The 17,052-nt window shown below is 33.9% G+C and overlaps 1 protein-coding gene across 5 annotated transcripts in view; it reads left to right on the plus strand.

Moving 5' to 3' along the window:
* The window catches only part of LOC120305928 (collagen alpha-1(XXV) chain-like), a 310,346-nt gene that overhangs the window by 229,976 nt on the left and 63,318 nt on the right, over positions 1-17,052 (plus strand). For all 5 annotated transcript variants that reach the window (XM_039338369.1, XM_039338367.1, XM_039338371.1 and 2 more), the window contains 2 exons: positions 841-885; positions 3,475-3,482. In XM_039338369.1, the coding sequence (XP_039194303.1) occupies positions 841-885; positions 3,475-3,482 (53 nt within the window). The remainder of the gene's footprint in view (positions 1-840; positions 886-3,474; positions 3,483-17,052) is intronic.

Raw genomic sequence — 17,052 nt, forward strand, 5'->3', positions numbered from 1 at the left:
TACAGTGTAATATATACCAGTGGCAGGTGGAAATATGCTGGATTCCAACACAGAGACCCCCAAAAAACACTTACATAAACCTAAACCTTGTCTTTATGCATTCCCACTACTTTCTTAATTAGTCACTATTCCAGGCTAAATAGATGGATTTATCTGAACAGAAGGCAGGAATACAGAGAATGTAAACAGGCAATCATAATCAATGGACACTTTGCTAGTTAAAGATAATGGGAAATAGTATCTCCTCTTCAAAGAGAAGTAATGCAAGAGGATATGAGAGGTTTAAAAACAGACTTGTTAACATTCTGAACTGTAATTCCTGCTTATTCAAAAACTGTCAGATATTTTCTATGACTGTTATTTCATTCTGTAAGTATGTCAAATTTTTTTTAAAAAAATAAAATAAAAAGTTTATGGTTATATGAAACACAAATAGGTAACTCCAAGCACCTTACAATATTCTTCTCCTTTAATTGTAATCTTCCAGTGTCCAATTTTTAAAATTTTATCTTATTTTTTAAAATATTCAAAAACAAAAGTAATATCTCATGGAAAACAAGGGAAATCTTACTTCAAATTTATCTGGACCCTTAGTATATTTGTAACTTTCTAAAAACAAAGTTTTAATTACCCCTTTGCTATTTATTCTCAATTCTTTTTAAGGTGATAAGCTTGTAGTTAACATTTTCTTTTGCTAAGGATTGAAAGAAACTTACCCAATGTGTCGAACTTGTTGATTCAAATATCTCTAATAGCTGAAAAACAGTTAACAAGCAGTTTCTGAAAGAGATTAGAAAATTGTATTCCAATATTACCAATTATATAATATTTTCTTTTCAGGTCCTCCTGGTAAACGAGGTAAACGAGGAAGAAGAGGAGAAACTGGTAAGTTTTTAAACATAAAAGTAATGCATTTTCTTTGGATAATATAAAAATATTGTTTCTGGTCTGTTTGCTAATAGATTAAGTTAATGATGTTTATTGGCTGCCTTTGTTAACTCAACAACTATATTCAATGAGGGATGAGAGATTATTAGAGAACACAAAAAGGATAATAAAACAGGACCACCTTGATCAACTTCTGCCCTATAGATAATTGAGGCTATAGCTTTTCAATCTTTTGTCACTTGCCATGGCAACTGATGCGCTTGAGAATAAAATTTCCAAGTACCTGGAAAGGGGTCTAGGCCAACTCACCTTGGGACAACTTGCTGCAGAAGAAATGGCGGAATTAAATCATTAAAGAAAGGATGAAAAGATGGGATAAAATGAAATGTGAATGACAAAAATTAAAATAATTTTTAAACTGTTTTAAATAATTGAATTGTTGAATTGTTCTGTGGTGAGTTGGCCAGTGGTGAGTTGGCTGCAGCGAGTTGTCCTATGGCAAATTCGTCGTGGCAAAATGGCCATGGCAAGTAGATAGCGACGAGTTGGTCACTGCAAGTTGGCCACAGAAAGTTCTCCCACTTCACCTAGAAAACACATATTCCATTTTTTTACAGACAAGATTCCCTCTTTGGCACAAGGAATGATTATTGTATGCATCCTTCTGCTGAGTCTTCATGCAAGGATTAATAAAAGAAAATCAGCATATTTTTATAGCCTAAAGGATATTGCTAACGTTGTCATACTTTGGTGCTTTGCTGTGCATTTATTTATTTGTATCCCACCTTTATTATTTTTGCAAATAACTCAAGGCAGCGAACATATCCAATAAATACATATTTCATATGTATTTATTTTTAGTAATTTTGATTATGTTGTGACTTTTATCAATTAAACCATTATAAATTAAGATAACTACAAAATCCAATATAGCAACCTTCTTTTGTAAATCTACAAAATATAGATAATCCATGACTTAGAACTATTCATTTAGTGACCATTCAAAGTTATAACTGTACTGAAAAAAGTGACTCACAGCTGGTCCTTACACTTACAACTGTCACAGGATCCCCACAGTTGCATTATCAAAATTCAAGCATATGGCAATGTATTTATGATGGTTACAGTGTCCTGGGGCCCTGTTATCACCATTTGCAATCTTCCTAGCTGGATTCTGACATGCAAAGTTAATTGAGGAAAGGGGATTACAGTGATTCACTTAACAACTATGGCAAAAAAGGGCGTGAAATCAGGTGTAATTCACTTAACAACCACCTCATCTAACAATGGAAATTCTTTTCCCAATTGTGATCATAAGTTCAGGAGTACCTGTATATCAATGAGTGAATGAAAGTCTGTAACTGAGTGTTTTGAGAATGGCATTGTCATGCTCCTGAAAAAATCTTTCAAGAGAAAGGAAAATTCAGTTTATGCTAATTTTATTCCTTAACTCTATTTGCATAGAATGTTATGTAGTTCAACAATAAAATAATCAACATAAAAGGTATAAAACACAACATAGAAATTAATTTATTCCTCATCATTGGATCAGAGGTGAAAAGAGCAGGAAAACATCATGCCTGTTGTGTCACATATGAATTAAAGTTTGGGGGTTTTAATAAGGGATTTCAATAAGATATCTTATGTGTTTAAATATATGACATTAATAAAGGAAACTAAATTGTTTTCTGTTAGGAAAAAATCCTGTGTATTAAATATATCTTTATATTAAGACCATTAAAATCAAGAAATTACTTTAGCTGATTAATATCACATTGTTAGCAAAAGTCTAGTTATATTAAAGTAAATTTCAATATCCACTGTTCTAAATGCCTTTTTGTAACATGAAGTCAAGAGAAAAAAGAAAAATTAATGAAAAGTTATTGATCTGATGGTTATCACTACCTCTTTTAATAAGACTAAAATAAATATTTTATGTTGTGTGACAGCCTCAAGAATAGTGTGTAAAAAATTAGGAAAATGTGCTAATATTGCTTCACGAAATATGGTATTTTAAGAGGGATCTTGCACAAGAGAAATAAAAAAGGAGAGGACATTTAAGAAGCATTTTTTGGCTCTTTTTCCATCTTGGCAAAAATAGATGGTAAAAATACAGATCCAACCAACTCTACCTTTATTCTAAAACTAAATGCTATGGAGAGAAATTAATATGAGCTTACTTGGGGGATGGATGGTAAAATATAAGGTTAATGTTACCTAAGAAGAATATAAATGTTAGGAGTATGACACTTCAAAATGATTTTAAAAAGGGGGTTAGGCCTTGCCTGACTTTTTTTCAGGCCTGAAAGTAGAATTTAAGGAATTCTACTTTAAGGAATTAATTCATTAATATTAATGTAACTCTTAAAACAGCCATACTGTTTTAATGAATAATGGAAAGGAACTACATTTATATAAAATCTGACGCATTATTTTCAATGCTGTATTGATGCTGTAAAATAATTTTAAATAATTAATAGTGATCATGTTTAGATATGAACAATGCTAATCTTCAAATAATATTAGTCTTTTAAAAGCTCACGAGTCTATATGTATTTCTTCTTTTCTTCTGTTTTCTTTTCACAGGACCTCCCGTAAGTACAACTGTTGTACTATTGGATCTTCTGTTTATCAAGATTAGGAAAAAAAGGTGTTTTCAATAATGGGTAAAAGTGACCAATATGTTAAAAGTACCAATTTCTGTCCAAAAAGCAGTCAGTTTTATTATTAACAATTTTTAAACTTCAACTCATTTGGGGGGGGCAAGGAGAAAAACACATTATTTTCAAATTTAATTTCAAAACTCGTGTGCATAAATATTTAATAGAGTATGCTAGATAGAGCAATGAGTGTTTTAATTTATTTTATAATAGCTCATTATAATGTTATAATAATTTGTTAAAAAAAAGAATGGAAGTGCTCAGCTGAAGCCTTATCCATCCAAAAGTCTGCATGATGATTTAATTTGTCTGATTTAAAGATGTAAATGTATATACTAATCAGAATGTGCTAAGTTTGTACATTAAGTAAAAATCGCATATTGATCTTTATCCTGGAAAAGGAATTGTCAGCAATGGTGCTAGGGATCAATCTCACAATATCTTCCATACCATGCACTCTTTCAATTTCATCCACCTATTTCATTCCTTTTTTGGACTGAATTAATAGTAAATCAGTAAAAACATTTTTTATCTTCTACAACTTTTACTGTACAATAAAATCTCAATTTAGGTGACCATTTGTGGGGTGTCTGCAAATTCTGAATTCATGCTATTTATGTCTGTCTATATCATTGACCATATTTAACAAATCAACCATAGATTTAAAGACCATTAGTCCATTAGCAAGAAATCAAGATTTAAAGATCATTAGGCCATTAAACAGAGATCACATCCAAAATCCATTTCACAATTATTTTACCAACAAGCAGAATTCACATATAACCTATTGCTAAAATTTGGTTGGTGAGTGTGGTGCAGGTGGGACAGGGTTGAGCGCCGCTTATTGGATGCCCCAGGCTCACATCCAACTGGCCGTCACTGCTAGTCAATGAAGGGCAAGAGGCCAATGAGCTGCAGCTGTTGCTGGGCACCTCCAGCCTCCTCATGCCCAAGGGGAGTGCCTAGTGGGGTGGGTCTGATGTGGCGGGGCCAGCCCCTCACCATCTCCACGGTGGCTCCATAGGACAGATCTAAACACATCATGGGCCACATCTGTCCCACAGGGCTTGAGTTTGACATGTCTACTTTAAAGCATGCTTGTCCAACCTTTTGGATTGCCCAGGCTGCATTGAATGAAGATGAATTCAATGTCTTGGGCTGCATATAAAACACACAAGATAGTCAATGTATATAAATAAAAAACTTCATTTGCTTTTTATATTTTTTATTAATCTGTAATATTACTAGTTATCCAGGCAACACATGGGCCATGGGTTGGTGTATTATTGGTGACTAGATAAAATTGCATTAAATTGTTATTAATAATAATAACAACAAACTACTTGCTAGAATGTCCATCCTGACTCAATTTTAAATGAATCAGAGTTCCTTGGTTGGGAGTACTTTTCACATCAATAGCAACACTATGGTAGATATCACAACATACCATCCATGCTTTTCCTGGGAGCTGCTCATTATTCTTTACATTTGTAAAAAAGGTATTTCAGCTTTTGCTGCTACAGCAGAGAAATAGCTACGTTTGTGGAGGCAGTCCAACAATACTATGAGAGGAACAGTAGCTTTCTTCAAACTATCCATTCAGTAGAACCATCAAGAACTATTCTGAAATTTTTGTGAATTACTTTTCATAAAACTTCATTTCAGGTAATCTATTTTCTCCTTCTGTATTATAATGTCTGGCTTAGTAGATTTTCTCTCATTTGCAAAGCACATTCTACAACTGAATCTCTGATAGAAATGAAGTTATTTATGTGTGGATTTAGCAAGGCATATGGTGGACTTGGATTAACTTTGCTCATCCTGCATAAGAGGTAGCAGAACCAAACTGCTACAGGTGCTCTGCACATGTGGATAAAGTCACAAAAAACTTGAAGATAAATTTTAATTACATGTTGAGATTCTATTTCTCATCTCCTTATCTCTGTAAGCATATATACCCTCTTCTCATTTAGTATTCTGTTCCAATGACTTGGTTTTTATTCTTAAGTGCTAGAGTGAGTGAGTGAGAGAGAGATCATGGTTATTCAAGTAAAGTTCTCTCTGTCCCTATCTTTTTCTGAGTTCCTTTTCTCTGCAATTCAGTGCTTCTATAAAATGTGCTAATAGAAAGTTAATAGGGCCAGCTCTGTGACTTTAATTAGTTTATTAGATTCCTTATGCTCTGCTCCTGTCTGAAACTGACCAGACCTTAATCAGTTTCACACTGAAGGCCTTTGTTATTAGATCCACAAAATTTGATCCTAAATGTATGCGTTGGTTGGAAAATGAAATTTTTATTAGTGCCATCTTTTTGAATAATTGGTAATCGAAATAGTCTCTAAATGAGACTAAAAAACATAAATTCACTGAATTGAGTATCATTGCTGCACTTCAATGGTTAGCTGGCCTTGACATTGGTATTTGAGCATAGATCTTTTTAACATTTATATTTTATTGTGTTTTACTAATCTAGGTGAAATGTTAATATATATTGCTAGTCCATGAATGATATGCCATGTCTAAATAAACAAAATATCCCCATCTAATTGTGGTCTAGATGTTCTTCTCTTTTGTAAAAAGAGACATCAGTGTGCTGAGTTACATTTCCAATTAATGTACAGAGTAAACACAGAATATCTTACATCATTCAGTGAATACTTAACCAATATTATTTGATTTCATCTAATTCAGTCAGGGTCAACCAGGAAGAAATGGCTATTCAGTAACTGTTCAATCATATATTTATGGAAAGCTTTTTTTCATTGTCTTTGTGTTAACTATGGTTGAGTAGGATATACAAATTTATCCTTTTTTCTTTTGCTGAAAATTTTCTTTATTTCATTTAGCAAATTTGTACGTAGAATCGTGTAACTAAAACTAATTGCATGCAGCAATATATGTCTTGGAGTCAGTATAACCATTATATGAATTCTGTTTATTGAGTGTAAACATTCTTAAAAGACATAATAATTTAAAACATTACTTGAAGATTCATCTTGCATATCACTGTTCTTTATTCAAACATTATTTGTTGGGAACTTCATCTGTAATTCCTAGAGCAGGCTTGTATTCTAATAGAGTTAAAATTTACTCATAATTAATAGGCCTTTTTTTAAAAAAAAAATAAAGCTTGCTACAACTGCATTTTTCTAAAAGAGGTGAAACTGAGTTTGTCTACTGCTGTAAAAACAACAAAGGATCCTGTAGCACCTTCTAGACCAGAGTTCCTCAACCTTTTGGGCACCAGGGACCAGTTATGTGGAGAGAGATTTTTCCGTGGACCGGAGAGGGCATGGTTTTGTGTGTTGCCTGCATCCCACAGATGGGGCTTGACTTGTTTGTGCGCCCCAGTTGCTGGCATACCGTGGCCTGGTACCGGTCCACAGATTGGGGACCCCTGTTCTAGATTAATTGATTTATAATGACATATTTTTGTGGTCTACAACCTACTTCATCTGTGGTCTACAAAAGCTAATGTCATCCTAATGTGAAGTCTTTTAGATCCCAGAAGATAGTTTGTTAACTTTTAATAATATGCATAATAAAGTTCTAAAAATTACTTTGTAAGTACTTCTGCTTTGTGCTAATTATTTAAATAGCCCTACATCAGTACATGCACCCAAGAAAAAATAGCACTACATTAAGAGTGTCATTAACTGTAATATTCCTTAACTAAGTGGCATCTTTTTGTCAGGGTTATGTACAAGCCTGAAAAATTTCAAACTTTAGTGTATTGCAAAGAGGCACTGCTATCAATTATGAAATAATGTATTCCTATGAAATACTATTTCCATTCATATATAAATACATTATACGAGCACATAGCACATAGCAGACCATAAATATAGATGGCCATGTTAGTTCAATATCTGATTTCTCATTGTGGTCAGCTATATGCCTTTGGGTACTCATAAGCATGTAATAGAGATAGAATTCATCCCTGCCCCAACTTCTCAAGCAAAATTTGGCAGCAAAATGATGATTTGGCCATGCGAGTTCTTCAGTTGTTTTAAAATAGTAAAATTAAAAAATGAGAGTATGTTCTCTTCATCTGAAATAAAAAAGAAAATAATAGCAATTAAGAATAATAGAAACAATGGGAAATGTGCCTGGCTGTTAATGTATTGATTCAAATCAGCAGGTCAATGAAAAAAATCAATTGAATAATAATCAAAAATGTTTATAGTATATTCACAGGCACACACATTTCTTGAACTTTTATTTTTTAATCTCAATGCTCAATTCAATTTTAGACTTCCTTCCAATTTCTGGTTTAATCTAGCACTTATTTACAGGATCTTACTTTCATTCTGCTTTCACAAAGCAGGAGGAATTAAATTAAAAGCACATCCCTTGAAATCCAAGATGCTGATACCTTTAAACAGAACACTGTTTCCTTTCACACAATCTTCATATTTTTAAAGAGGATTATTTTCTCTTCCTGCCTGTAATACATTTCAAAGCAGAACTTACATACATTTTGTTTTTCTTTATATACATCAATGACTTCTTTTTTTTTTTTTAAAAAAAAGAGCTGCCTCTTGAGTCATAGCAATGGTTCATTCTGTTTACTGCCCTTTTTGTTTGCTTCTTGGAATAAATAGAGACTATCCTCTTTTGGTCCTGAGATACTTGACTTAAAGTGAAATAGCCTACAGTTTATTATTATTATTATGGTTGGTCGCACAGTCAACCAGATGTTTAAATTGAATTTGGCATTCTTATCCACTTACCAAGTCCTTCCCAAGAACCTGGAATAGGCGATGTTATTCAATTATTTACTCGGACTTCAGTAAGGCATTTGATAAAGTAGATCACAACCTACTACTTGATAAGATAGAAAAAGTGGATTAGACAGCATCACCACCAGATGGATCCGTAGCTGGCTGACTGGCCGTACTCAGTGTGTGGTGCTCAATGGAACTGCATCTACATGGAGGGAAGTGTGTAGTGGGGTGCCCCAGGGCTCTGTTCTGGGCCCAGTGCTCTTCAACATCTTCATCAACGATTTGGAGGAGGAGATAGATGGGAACTCATGAAATTTGCAGACGACACCAAGCTGGCAGGAATAGCCAACACTCCAGAAGACAGGCTTAGGATACAGGAGGATCTGGACAGACTTGAACACTGGGCGCTATCTAACAAAATGAAATTCAATAGTGAAAAAAGTAAGGTTCTACATTTAGGCAAGAAAAACCAAATGTATAGCATAGGGGATACCTTGCTCAATAGTAGTAACTGTGAGAGGGACCTCGGAGTCCTAGTGGACAATCACTTAAATATGAGCCAACAGTGTACTGCACCTTCCAAAAAGGCCAACACAGTGCTGGGCTGCATTAACAGAGGGATAGAATCAAGATCACGTGAAGTATTAATATCACTTTACAATGCCTTGGTAAGGCCACACTTGAAATACTGCATCCAGTTTTGGTCATCACGATGTAAAAAAGATGTTGAGACTCTACAGTACAGAGAAGAGCAACAAAGATGATTAGGGGACTGGAGGCTAAAGCATATAAGGAAAGTCTGCTGGAATTGGGTATGTCTAGTTTAATGAAGAGAAGGACGAGGGGGGACATGATAGCAGTGTTCCAATATCTCAGAGGCTGCCACAAAGAAAAGGGAGTCAAGCTATTTTCCAAGATGCCTGAAGGCAGAACAAGAAGCAATGGATGGAAACTGATCAAGGAGAGAAACAATGTAGAACTAAGGAGAAACGACAGTTAGAACAATTAACCAGTGGAACAACCTGCCTCCAGAAGTGGTGAATACTCCAACACTGGAAGTTTTTAAGAAGAGACTGGACAGCTATTTGTCTGAAATGGTATAAAGTTTCCTGCCTGAGCACCCAAAGGCAGCTATAACTATGGAACATTGTGTTTTGTGATTTTATCCATTTCTTTCTCTTTTCTGCTTTCTCCAGAACACTTTAGCTTCTTCATTTTCTAGTCCTTTTTCTGTATTGTGGTTCCACCAGTTATTGCTTGCAGCAAATTGTATTTCTTGCGGATCTTCCAATGCACCATTGTTGCTACTTTGTCATGCAGTGCTCTGTAGTCAATCTGTACAATCTTCTTGCAGCAGCTAACTAGGTGGCCCACTTTTCTTCAACTTCTTTGCAGAGACAGCATTTGCTGTATGTTGCTGTCTTCTCTATCCTGGCTTTGTATGCAATTGTTCTTAAGGTCTCTCAGTCTCTTTCTTCAATTTTCTTGTTGTAGTCAGATCTTTTATTTGCTTTGTCTGATTTTTTTAAAAATGTACTGGCCATATAATTCTTTACATTGTCATGTGTGTTTTCTGCTCTTCATTTGGCCTTTCTTACAGGCCAGTTTGGTCTCTCCAAATTTTTTTTATTATTTACAATTTTATATGGCCACTTATATCGTACAGTGATTCCTAGGTGACTCACAACAATCCATAAAACATAGTTAAAAGCATATTTTCCCCCGCGGTACCAAACCATATATCCTCGCAGCTCAACACCCCCCATTCTACCCTAATGCTTGGGGCATGGTCCTCCGGAAAACTAAAAGGGTGCTATTTAGACTGCAAAAATATATATCTATATAGATGGCAACTCACCTCAGTTCTATACTTCACTAGGTGGCAGCAAAGAAATATAGAAATATGTATCCTCATTTATGGATTATCTGAATTGTGCAGCCACAATTGTGCAGAACAGTGGGGTAGGGATTTCCAGTAATGAAAGAAGTTGGGTTCTCGTGTATGCAGAGCTATTGCTAAACTGCTAAAGGGTTCTATTCAGAAGTATGTTTTTATTTCAGACAGGTATTCTGACTTCTGATTGGTAGTAGTCTTGATTGATTGAGCTTTCAACTTTCACTAAGAGTTAACCATTCAAACTTTTCATAGACTGGTGTAAAGAAGTGGATTAGAGAGTAGGCTTCACATAGCTGTGATTACTTATGTTTAATATACTTCACCAGCATAGCCTCAGTTTATATGCCTAATCAGTGCTATAAACGCAAGACCAAAATCTGAAAGATCAGTTTTGAATGAAACTAATTGGCTGTGGTTTCCTCAAGTAGTGCAATTCATTAGCCAGTCTTCAATATATTCTTAAGTAGGAAATTACTTAAACATTTCCATTTCCAACTACCGGTATGTGGATCATTTATCTAGGCATTCCTCCCCCATATACAGGATGACAGAAAATAACCTATTTTGACTTTTTGTCCTTCAACTGTGCAAAGTGTGATTTAATATTACAATCAAGCATACATATTTCAAGTATTCTTTTCTGTATATGATTAAAAGCACCTGTTGGTCTTAATTTCTTCTGTCAATCTAAATAAGTTTAGAATGGAGTCAGTTACTTGATAAGTTTCTGGTGTTAGGATGGATTTGGGGTAGGGATTTCCAATAAGCAACATTTTAAAAAAATGGGATACACTGAAATGTATAATTTGTTCTTTTTTGAAGCATTGCTTCTTACATTTATAGATAATAGATAATAATGGTAACTTATTGACTAAACTTACTCAACATTGTGTTATTTATCAATTCTCATTCAAATAAACATTGTTATCCTTCTTTGACAAGCACATGTATGCAAATCATTTGTTACTATAAAAATAATATGCAAAGTAATAACTTTTTGTATTAGATACAAAAATATAACAGTGTGATATAGTAGTGAAGATGTTGAAATAGAGAGGATGAAGTTCAAATCCATAAAAACTCATTGAATAAAAAGTTGGGCTAGTTATTCTTTGTCAATCTTCTAAAGTTGTGCAGAACAGGAAACAGATTGCCCAATAAGGTAAAACAAAACTTTGGATAAACTATATTAACACACCTTGCAAATCTGATTATGTTATCTGATTACTGGGGTTCAAGTAATGCTTCTGTCCTTTTGTTTTTGGAAGATCTTCTGAATACTGCTCTCAAGGCCATTTCCATAGCTGTCTATAATCTACCAAATTATTATCACCTTGAACTATCTTGGGCTTTGTATACTATATTCAACCATTTTCTTTGACTAGTCAATAGATCTAGCAGTTTTTCAGTTATAGAGCTATGCAAAAGTCACAGTTGCACAGTTGTGCTAATGCCATATATTTTAAACAATGAATTTACTAATTTACATTCAATCAATGTTTGATCTTTGGTTTGGGTAGCTCTTGAAAACGTCTATTCGGTGGTTAAGCCAAGACTTTGGGAACTGCAACCCAAGCAAAGTTTCAGCTAGCCTTCTAAGTTTGCATCATCAATTTGCTTACAAAGTAGGTTTGCCTTCTTAATGTATTGTGTTATTTGAAAATAATATTTTATCAGATTTCTGTTTTTAATATTCTTTTCTAAGTCTTAAATAACTTTAAATTATAAGTTATGTTGATTATATTGTTCTTAGCTGGCTATTTTAAATAGAAAGGCATGGAAAATATTATGTAATAAATGAATAAAATATGAATTTTAACAATTATGGGTCTCAAGTGGTATTTCATTATAGCTTAGAGAATCTAACTATATAAGGAAAGACATTCACTACAGTTAACAAGGAGATTTCAGAGCTGGAAAACAGGCAACCAAAACCAAACAGCTTCCCTAAAAGGACAGAGTGAAACATTATTTTTAGGAAAGAAAGGCAGATTAGAACAGATATGATAACCCTGTAAAATATGTAGCTTGTAAAATGTGGATATAGAAATGTTTCTACCTCATCAGTGTTTTCTCAAAAGCAGGTCGATCCAGGACTGAATAAAGGAAGTTCAATTTACACTAAACATAATTTGTCTGGAATTTGTTGCCATCAAATATGGTGAAGATCAGTCATTTAAATGGTTTGAAATGAATCCACCTGCTTTCCATAACTGTTGACAAGTTGTTTCCTGAATGGAATTACCAAGATCACTATCTCAAGCTTTCTTATTTCTAATTGGAGTGATAACCTATACATTTTGAAATTGTTCCTTTTGGTTGTCTTAAATAATGAACTATTAAAGTCTCGAAATTAGTGTAAGGCCATATCGCGGAAGCTCTAACATTTCTATTGCCCAGAACACATTTAAGTTGAAACTAAAAAAGCCACTCTACCTTATCGCTTATTTGTTGCATTGTCTGATCTTCACTGAGAGGTTCACCTTTGATATGAAAATCTTTTAGCCCCGTGGTGGTGAACCTATGGCACGGGTGCCAGAGGTGGCACTCAGAACCCTCTCTGTGGGCACATGCGCCGTCGCCCCAGTCCCTAGGCCTTCAGCTGGGTTTTATAAAACCTTTTCACTTTAGGCCTCCGCTGCTGGGTGCAAAAAAGAAAAAAGTTCAATCAATCAATCAATTTCAACTTCTTGTGGGGAAAAAAAAGATCTCGCAAAATTGAAATTGATTGATTGAAATTTTTAGTCCCACCCAGTCTGCCATTACCACTGCAGCCATGCCTACCCAATGGGCTGTGGCCACCCAATGATACATAAGTGGGTTTTGGGTTGCAGTTTGGGCACTCGGTCTCTAAAAGGTTCACCATTACTATTTTAGCCTATAAAGATTGTAGGCTCTCAAATGTTCTGTTATAACCAAATGATAATAATTATACTGATCAAAATATATTATCAAAGGAATTAAAGGAGAAATGTCCTTTATCAAAGCTCTGTTTTTATTATTCAAAATTTAAAGCATTGTTTTAGTAAAATATTTTCCATCTGTTTTATTTTAGAAACATGTTTTGGATGAAAAAAACCACTGATATATAAACTTATTTGGCTCTAACATAGTTTTCAATTTTAATCCATTGTTTAGAAGAGTTTCCCATAGTAAATGGAATCATATGTCCTGTGTTGCTTGATAATATATTGACAAATTAGGACATGTCGCAGCCTCTGAGGTCCATATAAAATTATTTTCTTTACTCTCAAATTTTGTTTTTGCTTGAAAGCAGATGCTTTCTATTTTTTTTATTGTTGCCACTATTATTTGAAGCCTGTTCTATAACTGCCACTGTAAGGCATTGAAATAAAAAGTTTACCCTTCTGCAATTCACCCTAAAATACTGAAATGTTTTGAATCCCACTTTTTCATTCCCTTATTTAATTTCTTCTGTGTTGGTATATAGTTATTTGTAAATATTTTATTAATAATTCTAGTAATAGTGATATCTAAATATTTTAAAGATTTATATACCATTGTAATCTCTAAAACAATGGAGACTTCCTTTTGAATTTTTGGATATAGTTGACAGCTTAATACAGTATAGCTGACTGGATAAGAAGGAGTAAAAATTTTTATCATCTGCAAATAGATTTAAAAGATATGTCTTATCTCCCATTTCATCTCACAAATCTGATTAATAGAACTAAACTCTATTGTCAATGCATCTATGGCTAGGTTGAATAGTAAAGATGATAAAAAGCAATCCTATTTTGTACCTTTTGAATCATGATAGGATCTGAATCATAACTGTTCAATCTTACCTGATCCCAAATTTGAAATTAATTAATATTAAAGTTAAATTTCCAGAAAGTAAAAAGTTTTAAATATACTGTATTTATAGAACCAATGGCTAGGGAAGACTTACTAATTTTACTTTGTATCATTTTTAATGATTTCTTGATAGGGAAATGTTTTTATTTGCAATCAAGCAAATAGATTGATCCATATGATGGAATGGAATGGAATAGCGGAATTGGAAGGGACCTTGGAGGTCTTCTAGTCCAACCACCTGCTCAGGCAGGAAACTGTATACTATTTCTGGCTAACAGCGTAATGTAAAATTTATAGTCTGTATTAAGAAGTTAAATGGCCCTGTAAAATTCCAGATTCTGAGAATCTTTCTCAATTTAACACAAACGATCTTAGACTGTTTCCTAGACTCTGGTAAAGGATCCAGTTGGATCCCCTTATTCAAAGTATTGCATACAAGTAAAAATTATGGTATTAAAATCTCTTTTCATTATTTATAAAAATCCCCTGACAAACCATTAGGACTAGGAGAGTTCAGATAATTCAGTTCAGATAATCTTTGTTGTCATTCTTTTTCCTGTGGGCACAATGGCACACATTAAAAATGAAATTTAGTTGCTTGCTCTCAAGTGTACACATACATAACACACATTTAAAGCATACTGTATACAACATATGTATAGACCTACACCCTTACATGTAAGTAACATATAAATATTAATTACTGTTCTCTTTAAGTCATTTATGAAGATATAGAAGAGTACTGGACCTAAGACAAAACTTGTGGCACCCCACTGCTTGCTTCACTTCATGTAGATGTAGTACCATTAAGGGCGACTCATTGAGTACAGTTTGTCAGCCAGTTACAAATCCATCTGGTGGTGATACTATCTATCCCACATTTTTCTAGCTTACTAAGAAGTAGGTTGTGGTCTACTTTGTCGAATGCCTTGCTAAAGTCTAAGTATACTATGTCTACAGCATTTCACTGGTCTACTAATTTAATCACTTTGTAAAAGAATTACATAAAATTGACTTGGCATGATCAGCTTTTAACAAACCCATGCTGGCTTTTAGTTATAATTTTATTTGTTTCTAGATGTTCACAGATCCATATCTTCCCAGGTATTGATATTAGACTGATTGGTCTATAGTTTCCTGGGTCTATTTTTCCCCCTCTTTTTTGAAGATGGGAACCACAACAGCTCTTTTCCAATCCTCAGGTAATTCCCTAGTATTCTAGGATTTTTGAAAGATATAGTACAATGTTTCTGAGTTAACATCTGTCAGCTCCTTCAGAACTCTGGGGTGTAAACCATCAGGTTCCAGTGATTTATATTCATCAAGATCAGAAAAGTGTTCTGTAACCATTTTCTTACTTATTTTAATTTTTATTTCTAGTCTTTTACAGTTAGGTTTTGGGTAGGTTGGGCTATAGTTTCTTTTTGCATGAAGACTGATGCAAAGAATCAGTTAAGCAGCTCTACTTTCTATCTATTGCCTGTTACTTCCTTGCTGTTTTCTGTCTTAAGTGGACCTACTGTTTCCTTGATTTTTTCTTGTTATTTATATGTTGAATTGCAAAATGTATCATATCAGTGAATATATGGTTCAACTTCCCCCCGAGATTCGAACTACTCCCACCTTGCCGGCCTTCAAGAAAGCCATTAAAACTCTCCTGTTCCAGCAGGCCTGAGGTTGATGTCCCCGGGGGGGCCGGGACACAATTGGGACATGCTGTATGAATGCACTCATTTTTATTGTTATATTTATTGTTTTAATTTTGTACGCCGCCCTGAATCCCTAGGGATTGGGCAACATATAAATTTTATTAATAAATAAATAAATAAATACAGTAGTAGCAGGTTGTATTGTCAAGGGGAATTTTTCAATCAGGGCTGAGTTATGTTGATTAAAACCACAATGCTCTGTCCATCTACTTGAAAAAAAACTTTACTGAATGCCAGATTGGCAAGTGCCACACTTTTGACCATCTTGCTCCATCTTTACAATTTCCTCTATTCCTCTTGCACAGTTATTTGACATAATCCTTTTTAATCATCAGATGGGATCCTCACTGATGTTCAGTGTGCTTTAGGTGTGCTTATATTTACTTCAGAAAACATTAGAAGAGAGAGAAATTCAGAATTATTACAGGGAAGACAGAAAATATAATTAACCACATCTGTTATAACAATCCATAGAATTCTGAATTCCAAGCTACTTAAAAGTGATATGGCTTCTCATCAATATAGCACTAGCCACATCAAAAATGGTACATGGAAGTAATGATGGTGCTGATGAATTGAATATAGTATTTCTATTTAAAGATATAAAATATTTAGTTTTTTCAAAAAGAGATGAGGCATTTTAAATATAGGGCATAAAGCTATTTTGCTCTACAGATGTTCAGAATGTTCAAGTATCAATAATAATACTTCAGAAAATGCCTACCAAATATATTAATAGTAATTTGACTTAGAGATTGCTTTATTTATTTATTCTTTGTAGTGTTATTTTTACGTGTTTGGGTATATGGCTAAATTTGCAGGTCTTTATTAGTAAACTATATAATGCAAGACCAGGACCATCACATAGGTATTTAATACTTTTGCATTTTCTAGGGCTTTGATTGAGGACATCTATAGTTACCTATAATTGGAATTGTTGTTAGCCAAAGGATTTTTTGTTGGGCAAAGCAAGAGTCTAACCCCTTAATGGTAGAGTGCCTGCTTTAAATGTTCAGTCCCATATTCAATCTCCAACATCTTCAAGAATCAAATATTCAATTTAAAGCCTTATGAGACAATTGCCAATTGTATAATCAATTTGGAAGATCATAGAAGAGCCCAATCTTGTAATGTAATTCAGTAAAATAATACAATGTAAATTGGTTTTGTGCTTTGTGCTGGCATCATAGTCTTTTGAAATAAATTTTTGAAATTCATTTCATTCATTCAAAAAGATATTTTGTTAATGATTTGTTATGGAAAACAGCTTCTCTCTGAAAGAAAGGCAATAGAAGAAAACATCTTTAAAACAGCTCCCTTGTCCACCCAAAGCCAAATCTGTTGCCAGAAAT

Source organism: Crotalus tigris, unplaced genomic scaffold (genome assembly GCF_016545835.1).
Source record: "Crotalus tigris isolate CLP2741 ecotype Arizona unplaced genomic scaffold, ASM1654583v1 scf7180000017695.2238764, whole genome shotgun sequence".
NCBI classification, from domain to species: domain Eukaryota; kingdom Metazoa; phylum Chordata; class Lepidosauria; order Squamata; family Viperidae; genus Crotalus; species Crotalus tigris.